Source organism: Poromitra crassiceps (assembly GCF_964638095.1).
Source record: "Poromitra crassiceps genome assembly, chromosome: 6".
NCBI lineage: Eukaryota > Metazoa > Chordata > Actinopteri > Beryciformes > Melamphaidae > Poromitra > Poromitra crassiceps.
The window spans coordinates 57676052-57690410 of NC_139627.1; the positions used below are offsets into that span (position 1 = coordinate 57676052).

Here is a 14359-nt window from a genome sequence, read left to right on the forward strand (position 1 = left end):
AAGCCCGATTTGGGCCGTTTGAAGCCCAATTTGGGCCAAGTCCAATTTTACAATGAGATGCACCCACTTTAACCCTGAATAAAGTAATAAAACCACTAGTAAACCAGTAGGCGGCGCATGGCCTGCTGTTCAGTGAGTGGCCTGGCCTGGCCTGCAAAAAAAAAAAATTGCAGGCCAGGCCACCGGGCATTTTGCCCGACGTGGCCGATTATGCAGTCCGCCCCTGCCTGTGTGTGTGTGTGTCAGTCCGCCCCTGGCCGCAGGAGCTGCTTTAGGCTTTCCCACCGCTGTCTCTAATTCTCCCCACTCTAACCAGAGTGAGGGACCACGGCACATGCTCATTCTGATTGATTGATTGACTTTATTCATAGTTTCATTTATTAAAATTAGACTATTTGACTTTACAGTGATTAATCATCATAGATAATAGCTATGAATTTAGCAACATAAAGCCTGAAGGGCAATTTAAATAAACTAAATAAGATAAAATAATTTATAAAACAGTTTAGGGGTGCGAGGAAGAAAAGAGAGTTCATGTCTTTTGTCTTGTGGGCACAACGTATTCTCTGCGCCGGCGGAGAGAGTAAGTGGAAGTTGAGGCTGGATGGAGGAAACCATGCAGGGGGAGGAGCTATCCTTCAGTATGTTGGTGAGGGTATGCAGGTGTGCCCTCATCACGCCTTTCACTCAAAGATGGAAGAGAAGAAGACGGAATTCCAATGATCCTGCAGCATCTTTTCTGTACGTTCTCCAGCTCCTCAGAGAGGCATTTTGTCAACCCACCACAGACTGGGCTGGCATACTCGAGGATTGGGCGAATGAAGGTCAGGTAGATTTGTTTTAAGACATCACATGGAAGACCAGCTATTTTGGCAACACTGAGTTAATGGATCCTTGACTGTGCCTTGGAGAGCATGGGCCCTATCTTCCCCCTGGCCTTAAAAAAGCGTTTAACGCCAGGCCGAGCGCTATTTAGTGGGCGTGGTCAGCGCATTCCATATTTTCCACTCGGCGCTACACCAGTGCTCGCCACTATCCTGAACCGCAGGGCTACCAGAACCTTATATGGTCAAAGGTGGAAGCTGTTCCAAGATTGGTGCCGAGAATGGGGTTACGACCCTTATCCTTGTTCTGAGAAAGTCGTTGTGACTTTTCTCCAGAACTTATTTGATGACTGCAGAACCTTTTCCACAATAAAGGTCTACCTGGCAGCCTTATCAGCTGGCCATTTCGGTCTTGGAGGTAAAGCCATCAGCCGGTGTAATCTGGTTCATGCCTTTATGAAGGGGCCCACGCAGGAGCCTCCCCGTTTCCACGACCCTGGTACCTTCGTGGGATTTGGCTGCGGTTCTACGGGGGCTGAAAGCCCCCCCCCCATCCTTTGAAGCATTGCAGGAGGCGAGCCCGAAGCACCTGTCTCTCAAGACAGCATTGTTATTGGCATTGGCTTCGGCTAAGAGAGTCACTGATCTACACACGCTGTCTGTCCACCCCTCGTGCACTCACTTTGCCCCAGGGGATGATGGGAAGGTGACTATGGTTCCTAACTCGGCCTTCATGCATAAGGATATGGATGCTTGTTCGCCTATCAATGAAGCCTTTGCTGCTCCTCCTGGGGAACAGCAGGGTCAGAGTTTGTGCCCTGTCCGTGCCCTGTGCACTTATATGGACACAACTAGGGGGAACATGCTGTTCGTCTCCTGGGCCAATCCTTACTTGGGTAAGCCCATTTCCAAGCAACGCCTCTGACATTGGGTTGTGTGGAGGCTATCATCTTGGGACATACGAGGCAGGGCACACAGCCTCCCCATGGGCTCTGTGCGTGGGCACTCTACTCATGGGATGTCTTTGTCGTGGGCCCTCTTTAGAGGAGTTTCTCCCCAGGACATCTGCAGGGCGGTGAGCTGGCTCTTTAGAGGAGTTTCTCCCCAGGACATCTGCAGGGCGGTGAGCTGGCTCTCAGACTGGATGTCTCAGCCCCATGCACATAGCATGAGAGGGACCCCAATGAGGAATGTGTGACCTCCTCTGGGGTTTGGCGATAAGCCTGTCTGACACTACGGGAGAGATAAGCCTGTCTGACACTATGGGAGAGATAAGCCTGTCTGACACTACGGGAGAGATAAGCCTGTCTGACACTACGGGAGAGATAAGCCTGTCTGACACTACGAGAGAGATAAGCCTGTCTGACACTACGGGAGAGATAAGCCTGTCTGACACTATGGGAGAGATAAGCCTGTCTGACACTACGGGAGAGATAAGCCTGTCTGACACTACGGGAGAGATAAGCCTGTCTGACACTACGGGAGAGATAAGCCTGTCTGACACTACGGGAGAGATAAGCCTGTCTGACACTACGGGAGAGATAAGCCTGTCTGACACTACGAGAGAGATAAGTCTGTCTGACACTACGGGAGAGATAAGCCTGTCTGACACTACGGGAGAGATAAGCCAGAGAGAAATTATATAGTGAGGTATCCCCCATCCTTGTGTGATAAAACATAAGGTTATGAATATAACCCCGGTTTATGGACAAGGTGAGGCGATACCTCACCAGACAGGTGGTTTGAGAGGAGAGCTTGTCATACTGAAGAGGCGCCTCCCTCTGCCTGGGCTATACGGGGCTCCGCCCACTATTCCCAAGGCGGAATGATTTTGCATTTTTCTACCAACCCCAGCACACACGGTACTGGCATGATGCCAAGCAGATAAAACTCACCATTTCTTTCCAAATGAGTTCAGTGGATACAGGATGTCCGCAAGGCGAGCTGTTTACTCTCTTTCTCTAACATAACTAACGTTAACGAATAAGATCCAGACCTCCGATGACTAAAAACATTCATCCAGTGAAAAGATATAGTTAAAAATGACCAATATCTAAAAACGGACAGTCATGTGACTTGAAAAAGTAAGAAAATTGTCTAGAATTTCCCGGAGAATCCAAGTAACAGCTGGCTCGGTGATGACATCATCGACAAAAAGCGAGTCGCTCTGAATACATATAACAAACTTTTGAAAACATTTGGGATAATGTAAGTGCATAAATAAATAATTAGGTTACATATTGCATCTTTAAAGCCCTCCTACACTCAGTTTTTCCTACCTGTTTCACGTTGATGTTAGATGAAAACGTACATATAATAATGCACGCGCTGTAACAACGCACGTCACCATTTGTGCCAAAAAGCTTACATTGATAACAACCGAAGACACTTTGTTCCACTGAAGCAGAAGAGCGTCTCCTCTTGTCTTCAGTATACTCTTTGTCTGTGATAAAACAGAAGTAGCGGCTATACTGGTTCAGTCATATCTCAGTGAAAAACATTTTTAGAAGCCAAAATATCACTTATTGTCAACAAACCAGGCCAACAAATATCAAAGCTGATGCACCTTATTGAAAGAGCACAACTCGAACTGGTTAAAAGTTACTATCGCAGCATTTTGAGTGTGGGGAGCACTTAGTTAGCAAACGTAGTGGCTAACGGCTAAGAGCTAGCTAATGGAAGATCATATTTACTGTAAATATTGTATTTGTCTATGACATGTCACTCGTTAGACAACATAATGTCTGACGTCATCACCCGTTTTTACAAACAGCTTAGTTTTAGGACTTTGAGCCCAAAATAAGGTTATTTGTCAAAAAAATACACTGGGGAACAATGTGGCTAATCAGTAGGGGAGCGTACCTATGTTCCCCGGGTCCTATGTTCCCCGTTTTTGTGGGACCGGGGAACATATAACCCTTCCTAACCTCCCCCAGACCCTAACCCAAAACCTAACCTCTCCCACCCCTCACGCCTAAACCTAAGGTCGGCATTGCGGGTGGTCGGCATAGCGCATAGACACCCCAAATGTTATGGAGAGTGTTAAAAACGGGGAACATAGGACCCGGGGAACATAGGACCCGGGGAACATAGGGATGACCCCATCAGTAGAGCACGGAAAAAACACAGTAACACATGAAATATCTTAAAAATGACAAAATAGACCAGAGGAGGGCTTTAAGTCATGATAGAACCGTAGGCTCTATCAAACCGTAGGCTCGCCCGCTGCGGGCTCCCCGCACGGCCTCAACCGCTTGGCTGCTATGTAGCCTTGCCTGCTCTATTGGCATGCGCAGCGCACAATCGCCTGCTCATATTGGCATGTGCAGCGCACAATTGCTCAACTTCGCATCACTGATCACATCACTGTCACTGATGAAGTCACAATGCCTATGACATCACTGATGATGTCACATTGCCTATGATGACATATGTGCTTATGACATCATCAGTGAGACAAAAATGTAAACAAACAGACAGACAAAGTCCACTTGCTCCCTCTTATATTGGGATATATTAATTATATTTATTTATTACCTTTTTTTTTTTTTTTACTGCAAATGATAAATAAATAAAATAAATGTTTTTATTTAACCTTTATTTAACCAGGTCAGTCCCATTGAGATACAAAGACTTTTACATACAGTATTTTATACAAATGCTTCTGTTTGGCAATAATTACATTGATGTTAATTTGTATTTGAAGAAAACTTCTTGCTGTGTTCAGTGTTGGACCACAGAGTGACAGAGGCAGAGGAGAGGGCAGCATGTCTTGGAGCCAAGCTGCAGCTGCAGAAGGAGAAGGCAGAGGATCTGGAGAGGGAGAACGCAGGTGGGACCCCCAGGGAACTGCATATCACAGCTAGTACTTACTTACAGCTAGTACTCTGTGGAGTACCGATAGTTTATCCCAAAATGGGTACATTATTTTGTTGTGTTTTGTGTAATATTTACTAGTGCTGATACTAGTCTGCAGATTGATTGATGAATTATAATGGTGAAAATCGATTCACCGTTTTAGAAACCCCAAAGAGCAGGCACGAAAACCCAGACAGAATTCAATGTTCTTTGCTGAGAGTTGGAGTATTTACAGATGGCCCAAGGGTTGAATTATGCAGTGCAGTTTGCTAGGCTGGAGGAGGCTTGAGGCTTGCAACTTGCTTGTCTCTTGTTAACATTTGTTAAGGGTTTACATGTTAATTAAGGTACTAACAAATATTAGTAAATGGTTGATGAAGATGTTAATTAACATGTATGCTATGAAATTGAGGTTTGCTGGTTCCTTCATGTGGCAGGACGTTTTCAGCCACACTGGAAGAAGACAAAACACACACACACACACACACACAAATGATTGTTGTGATTTGTCTCTGTGCTTCCAGCTCAAGACTCTGCAGTGTCGTCCCTCAGAGACAGAGTGAGCGACACCGAGAGGGAGGTGGAGGAGCAGAGGAAGGAGGCAGCAGCTCTCAAAGCTGAGCTGAGCATGCAGAAGAAGAAGGTGGAGAATCTGGAGAGGGAGAACACAGGTGGGATGCCCTGAGGAACCACAGCTAGTACTGTGTGGAGTACCACTACTGAAAAACTACTGCAGTACCTGGCTTGATAAACTTTATTATAATGTTTCCCCCAAAATCGGGAGTTTATTTTGTTGTGTTTCGTGTCAAATTGACTAGTGCTGAAGCTATTCATTTTGGTCAGGTTCATGCCATGATCAGTGTATGTGACATCCCTGATGTCACACTTGATATTGTGACATCAACGTGGCAGTGGTGGCCCAACAGTTCGAGAAGCGAGCGAGCTTGTGACTATCCCCAGACCGGCAGGATAAACCTGGGTGGGGAAAGTGAAAACTCATCTAACCTTATTCATTTATTTCAAGCTCTAATAAACACATCTAACCTTCTTCATTTCAAGCTCTATTAAACACATCTAACCGTATTCATTTCAGACTCTATTAAACACATCTAGCCTTATTCATTTCAGACTCTATTAAACACATCTAACCTTATTCAGTTCAGACTCTATTAAACACATCTAGCCTTATTCATTTCAGACTCTATTAAACACATCTAACCTTATTAATTTCAAGCTCTATTAAACACATCTAGCCTTATTCATTTCAGACTCTATTAAACACATCTAACCGTATTCATTTCAGACTCTATTAAACACATCTAACCTTATTCATTTCAAGCTCTATTAAACACATCTAACCTTATTCATTTCAGACTCTATTAAACACATCTAACCGTATTCATTTCAAGCTCTAATAAACACATCTAACCTTCTTCATTTCAATTAAACACATCTAACCTTATTCATTTCAAGCTATATTAAACACATCTAACCTTATTCATTTCAAGCTCTATTTAACACATCTAACCTTATTCATTTCAAGCTCTATTAAACACATCTAACCTTATTCATTTCAAGCTCTATTAAACACATCTAACCTTATTCATTTCAGACTCTATTAAACACATCTAACCGTATTCATTTCAAGCTCTAATAAACACATCTAACCTTCTTCATTTCAATTAAACACATCTAACCTTATTCATTTCAAGCTATATTAAACACATCTAACCTTATTCATTTCAAGCTCTATTTAACACATCTAACCTTATTCCTTTCAGACTCTATTAAACACATCTAGCCTTATGCATTTCACACTCTTTTAAACAAATCTAACCTTATTCCTTTCAGACTCTATTAACTCATTCATGGCCAGTTTAGGACTGCCAATATTTAGCACAGGCCAAAGATTTTCATAATTGTTGGTCATCTTTCAAGACCCACAGTAAATTATCTATTAGCACCAAAGTGATTTGCAATACCTCAAAATGAAGATGTACGTCTCTGGGTTCACCAGGAAAAAAAAAGTGAGCTTTTAGCATGTTCTGTACTCTACTTATAGCCATTTATATACACCCTGTTTTCACCAAAAAGGTCTCTCTGAGGAGAGAAATTGCAGAAAATGGCATTTTTGTAAATCACACAATCTCAGGCAGAACTCGCTCTCAATTCTTTTATTTTGAACTGTATTGACATGAGACATGTAAATATTATTCGTTATGACACAAATGACAAAAAAAATATATATATATATATATATATATATATATATATACATGAAGTGCTTTTTTTTACATTCAACAATACAGTTTACTCAGTCAGAGTGAGTGTGATCATAGAATAGAATGAGAGATCAGTGTAGTCTCTCACACACACACACACACACACACACACACACACACACTCCTTACCGCGAGATCATCCGGGTCCTGTCGCATTGGAATCCAGTCTTCCTCGCCCTCGACAGGAAAGTGCCTGGCCGTGCTGCTTGGCTCTGTGTGAAAGCCATTTCTGGGCGAGGCTGCTGTTCTCCTCCTCCTCACACAGTTGTGACTCCGTCTCGTCTCTTTCGGGCTGGGACACAGGAACGGGGTCCAGGGACCAGGATCGATCATGTTGGTCACGGGTTTGACTACCGCGAACGATCGATGTCCGCTGCCCTGCAGCAAGCCGATCAGCTCGTGCAGCGCGCCGAGGGGTGTTTCAATGGCGTTTCTCCTCTGCACAAGGAAGCGCGTTTCTCTGTTTTCTGTTTTTGCTCCTGCTCATTTCAAAACAACAGCTGCGGTATGTGTTTGATAACGTGTTGTCGGCTTAGCTTTGAGGCTAGGGACCTGATAACATGTCACAGGCTGGGGAAGTGTTTGAACTACGCGCTGCACTAATAAAAAGAAAAACACGTCAAACACGTCATTGGCTGGGAGGGCTATTTCTGATAACACGTCAAAGACGTCTTTGGCCATGAATGAGTTAAACACATCTAGCCTTATGCATTTCACACTCTATTAAACAAATCTAACCTTATTCATTTCAGACTCTATTAAACACATCTAACCTTATTCATTTCAGACTATATTAAACACATCTAACCTTATTCATTTCAAGCTCTATTAAACACATCTAACCTTATTCATTTCAGACTCTATTAAACACATCTAACCTTATTCATTTCAGACTATATTAAACACATCTAACCTTATTCATTTCAAGCTCTATTAAACACATCTAACCTTATTCATTTCACACTCTATTAAACACATCTAACCTTATTCATTTCAAGCTCTATTAAACACATCTAACCTTATTCATTTCAGACTATATTACACACATCTAACCTTATTCATTTCAGACTCTATTAAACGCATCTAACCTTATTAATTTCAAGCTCTATTAAACACATCTAACCTTATTCATTTCAGACTCTATTAAACACATCTAACCTTATTCATTTCAGACTAGAGTAAACACATCTAACCTTATTCATTTCAGACTCTATTAAACACATCTAACCTGATTCATTTCAGACTCTATTAAACACCTCTAGCCTTATTCATTTCAGACTTTATTAAACACATCTAACCTTATTCATTTCAGACTCTATTAAACACATCTAACCTGATTCATTTCAGACTCTATTAAACACATCTAACCTGATTCATTGCAGACTATATTAAACACATCTAACCTGATTCATTTCAGACTCTATTAAACACATCTAACCTTATTCATTTCAAGCTCTATTAAACACATCTAACCTTATTCATTTCAGACTCTATTAAACACATCTAACCTCCTCCATTTATTTCAAGCTCTATTAAACACATCTAGCCTTATTCATTTCAGACTCTATTACACACATCTAACCTGATTCATTTCAGACTCTATTAAACACATCTAACCTTATTCATTTCAGACTCTATTAAACACATCTAACCTTCTCCATTTATTTCAAGCTCTATTAAACACATCTAACCTGATTCATTTCAGACTCTATTAAACACATCTAACCTTATTCATTTCAAGCTCTATTAAACACATCTAACCTTATTAATTTCAGACTCTATTAAACACATCTAACCTTATTCATTTCAGACTCTATTAAACACATCTAACCTTATTCATTTCAGACTCTATTAAACACATCTAACCTGATTCATTTCAGACTCTATTAAACACATCTAACCTTATTCATTTCAAGCTCTATTAAACACATCTAACCTTATTCATTTCAGACTCTATTAAACACATCTAACCTTATTAATTTCAGACTCTATTAAACACATCTAACCTCCTCCATTTATTTCAAGCTCTATTAAACACATCTAGCCTTATTCATTTCAGACTCTATTAAACACATCTAACCTTATTCATTTCAGACTCTATTAAACACATCTAACCGTATTCATTTCAGACTCTATTAAACACATCTAGCCTTATTCATTTCAGACTCTATTACACACATCTAACCTGATTCATTTCAGACTCTATTAACTCATTCATGGCCAGTTTAGGACTGCCAATATTTAGCACAGGCCAAAGATTTTCATAATTGTTGGTCATCTTTCAAGACCCACAGTAAATTATCTATTAGCACCAGAGTGATTTGCAATACCTCAAAATGAAGATGTACGTCTCTGGGTTCACCAGGAAAAAAAAGGGAGCTTTTAGCATGTTCTGTACTCTACTTATAGCCATTTATATACACCCTGTTTTCACCAAAAAGGTCTCTCTGAGAAAAGAAATTGCAGAAAATGGCATTTTTGTAAAGCACACAATCTCAGGCAGAACTCGCTCTCAATTATTTTATTTTGAACTGTATTGACATCAGACATGTAAATATTATTCGTTATGACACAAATGACAAAAAAAAAAAAATATATATATATATATATATTTATATATATATACATAAAGTGCTTTTTTTACATTCAACAATACAGTTTACTCGGTGTGAGGGAGTGTGAATGTGTGTGTGTGTGCGCGGGGCCCATGTGTGTCTCACACACACACACACACACACACACACACACTCCTTACCGCGAGATCATCCGGGTCCTGTCGCATTGGAGTCCAGTCTTCCTCGCCCTCGACAGGAAAGTGGCCGTGCTGCTTGGCTCTGTGTGAAAGCCATTTCTGTGGCGAGGCTGCTGTTCTCACAAAGTTGTGACTCCGTCTCGTCTCTTTCGGGTTGGCACACAGGAACGGGGTCTAGGGACCAGGATCGATCATGTTGGTCACGGGTTTGACTACCGCGAACATGATCGATGTCCGCTGCCCTGCAGCAAGTCGACCAGCTCGTGCAGCGCGCCGAGGGGCGTTTCAATGGCGTTTCTCCTCTCTGCACAAGGAAGCGTTTATCCGTTTTCTGTTTTTCCTCCCGCTCAATTTCAAAACAACAGCTGCGGTATGTGTTTGTTCACGTGTTGTCGGCTTGACTTTGAGGCTAGGGACCTGATAACATGTCACAGGCTGGGGAAGTCTTTGAACTACGCGCTGCACTAATAAAAACAAAAACACGTCAAACACGTCATTGGCCCTGAGGGCTATTCCTGATAACACGTCAAAGACGTCTTTGGCCATGAATGAGTTAAACACATCTAACCTTATTCATTTCAGACTCTATTAAACACATCTAACCTTCTCCATTTATTTCAAGCTCTATTAAACACATCTAACCTTATTCCTTTCAAGCTCTATTAAACACATCTAACCTTATTCATTTCAAGCTCTATTAAACACATCTAGCCTTATTCATTTCAAGCTCTAATAAACACATCTAACCTTATTCATTTCAAGCTCTATTAAACACATCTAGCCTTATTCATTTCAAGCTCTATTAAACACATCTAACCTTATTCATGTCAGACTCTATTAAACACATCTAACCTTATTAATTTCAAGCTATATTAAACACATCTAACCTGATTCATTTCAGACTATATTAAACACATCTAACCTTATTAATTTCAAGCTATATTAAACACATCTAACCTGATTCATTTCAGACTATATTAAACACATCTAACCTTATGCATTTCAGACTCTATTAAACACATCTAACCTTATTAATTTCAAGCTATATTAAACACATCTAACCTGATTCATTTCAGACTATATTAAACACATCTAGCCTTATTCATTTAAGACTATTAAACACATCTAACCTTATTCATTTCAGACTCTATTAAACACATCTAACCTTATTCATTTCAGACTCTATTAAACACATCTAACCTTCTCCATTTATTTCAAGCTCTATTAAACACATCTAACCTTATTCCTTTCAAGCTCTATTAAACACATCTAACCTTCTCCATTTATGTCAAGCTCTATTAAACACATCTAGCCTTATTCATTTCAGACTCTATTAAACACATCTAACCTTATTCATTTCAGACTCTATTAAACACATCTAACCTTATTAATTTCAAGCTATATTAAACACATCTAACCTGATTCATTTCAGACTATATTAAACACATCTAGCCTTATTCATTTCAAGCTCTATTAAACACATCTAACCTTATTCATTTCAGACTCTATTAAACACATCTAACCTTATTCATTTCAGACTATATTAAACACATCTAACCTTATTCATTTCAAGCTCTATTAAACACATCTAACCTTATTCATTTCACACTCTATTAAACACATCTAACCTTATTCATTTCAAGCTCTATTAAACACATCTAACCTTATTCATTTCAGACTATATTACACACATCTAACCTTATTCATTTCAGACTCTATTAAACGCATCTAACCTTATTAATTTCAAGCTCTATTAAACACATCTAACCTTATTCATTTCAGACTCTATTAAACACATCTAACCTTATTCATTTCAGACTAGAGTAAACACATCTGACCTTATTCATTTCAGACTCTATTAAACACATCTAACCTGATTCATTTCAGACTCTATTAAACACCTCTAGCCTTATTCATTTCAGACTTTATTAAACACATCTAACCTTATTCATTTCAGACTCTATTAAACACATCTAACCTGATTCATTTCAGACTCTATTAAACACATCTAACCTGATTCATTTCAGACTATATTAAACACATCTAACCTGATTCATTTCAGACTCTATTAAACACATCTAACCTTATTCATTTCAAGCTCTATTAAACACATCTAACCTTATTCATTTCAGACTCTATTAAACACATCTAACCTCCTCCATTTATTTCAAGCTCTATTAAACACATCTAGCCTTATTCATTTCAGACTCTATTACACACATCTAACCTGATTCATTTCAGACTCTATTAAACACATCTAACCTTATTCATTTCAGACTCTATTAAACACATCTAACCTTCTCCATTTATTTCAAGCTCTATTAAACACATCTAACCTGATTCATTTCAGACTCTATTAAACACATCTAACCTTATTCATTTCAAGCTCTATTAAACACATCTAACCTTATTAATTTCAGACTCTATTAAACACATCTAACCTTATTCATTTCAGACTCTATTAAACACATCTAACCTTATTCATTTCAGACTCTATTAAACACATCTAACCTGATTCATTTCAGACTCTATTAAACACATCTAACCTTATTCATTTCAAGCTCTATTAAACACATCTAACCTTATTCATTTCAGACTCTATTAAACACATCTAACCTTATTAATTTCAGACTCTATTAAACACATCTAACCTCCTCCATTTATTTCAAGCTCTATTAAACACATCTAGCCTTATTCATTTCAGACTCTATTAAACACATCTAACCTTATTCATTTCAGACTCTATTAAACACATCTAACCGTATTCATTTCAGACTCTATTAAACACATCTAGCCTTATTCATTTCAGACTCTATTACACACATCTAACCTGATTCATTTCAGACTCTATTAACTCATTCATGGCCAGTTTAGGACTGCCAATATTTAGCACAGGCCAAAGATTTTCATAATTGTTGGTCATCTTTCAAGACCCACAGTAAATTATCTATTAGCACCAGAGTGATTTGCAATACCTCAAAATGAAGATGTACGTCTCTGGGTTCACCAGGAAAAAAAAGGGAGCTTTTAGCATGTTCTGTACTCTACTTATAGCCATTTATATACACCCTGTTTTCACCAAAAAGGTCTCTCTGAGAAAAGAAATTGCAGAAAATGGCATTTTTGTAAAGCACACAATCTCAGGCAGAACTCGCTCTCAATTATTTTATTTTGAACTGTATTGACATCAGACATGTAAATATTATTCGTTATGACACAAATGACAAAAAAAAATATATATATATATATATATATATTTATATATATATACATAAAGTGCTTTTTTTACATTCAACAATACAGTTTACTCGGTGTGAGGGAGTGTGAATGTGTGTGTGTGTGCGCGGGGCCCATGTGTGTCTCACACACACACACACACACACACACACACACTCCTTACCGCGAGATCATCCGGGTCCTGTCGCATTGGAGTCCAGTCTTCCTCGCCCTCGACAGGAAAGTGGCCGTGCTGCTTGGCTCTGTGTGAAAGCCATTTCTGTGGCGAGGCTGCTGTTCTCACAAAGTTGTGACTCCGTCTCGTCTCTTTCGGGTTGGCACACAGGAACGGGGTCTAGGGACCAGGATCGATCATGTTGGTCACGGGTTTGACTACCGCGAACATGATCGATGTCCGCTGCCCTGCAGCAAGTCGACCAGCTCGTGCAGCGCGCCGAGGGGCGTTTCAATGGCGTTTCTCCTCTCTGCACAAGGAAGCGTTTATCCGTTTTCTGTTTTTCCTCCCGCTCAATTTCAAAACAACAGCTGCGGTATGTGTTTGTTCACGTGTTGTCGGCTTGACTTTGAGGCTAGGGACCTGATAACATGTCACAGGCTGGGGAAGTCTTTGAACTACGCGCTGCACTAATAAAAACAAAAACACGTCAAACACGTCATTGGCCCTGAGGGCTATTCCTGATAACACGTCAAAGACGTCTTTGGCCATGAATGAGTTAAACACATCTAACCTTATTCATTTCAGACTCTATTAAACACATCTAACCTTCTCCATTTATTTCAAGCTCTATTAAACACATCTAACCTTATTCCTTTCAAGCTCTATTAAACACATCTAACCTTATTCATTTCAAGCTCTATTAAACACATCTAGCCTTATTCATTTCAAGCTCTAATAAACACATCTAACCTTATTCATTTCAAGCTCTATTAAACACATCTAGCCTTATTCATTTCAAGCTCTATTAAACACATCTAACCTTATTCATGTCAGACTCTATTAAACACATCTAACCTTATTAATTTCAAGCTATATTAAACACATCTAACCTGATTCATTTCAGACTATATTAAACACATCTAACCTTATTAATTTCAAGCTATATTAAACACATCTAACCTGATTCATTTCAGACTATATTAAACACATCTAACCTTATGCATTTCAGACTCTATTAAACACATCTAACCTTATTAATTTCAAGCTATATTAAACACATCTAACCTGATTCATTTCAGACTATATTAAACACATCTAGCCTTATTCATTTAAGACTATTAAACACATCTAACCTTATTCATTTCAGACTCTATTAAACACATCTAACCTTATTCATTTCAGACTCTATTAAACACATCTAACCTTCTCCATTTATTTCAAGCTCTATTAAACACATCTAACCTTATTC

The 14359-nt window shown here is 39.4% G+C and overlaps 1 protein-coding gene across 1 annotated transcript in view; it reads left to right on the forward strand.

The window, feature by feature from the left end:
* Window positions 1-1536: 1536 nt before the first annotated feature.
* The window catches only part of LOC310777988 (uncharacterized protein), a gene marked incomplete at its 5' end in the record, with an annotated part of 57978 nt that continues 45155 nt past the window's right edge, over window positions 1537-14359 (forward strand). The window contains one exon of the mRNA XM_083638316.1: window positions 1537-1720. Coding sequence (XP_083494442.1) covers window positions 1537-1720 — 184 coding nt within the window. The remainder of the gene's footprint in view (window positions 1721-14359) is intronic.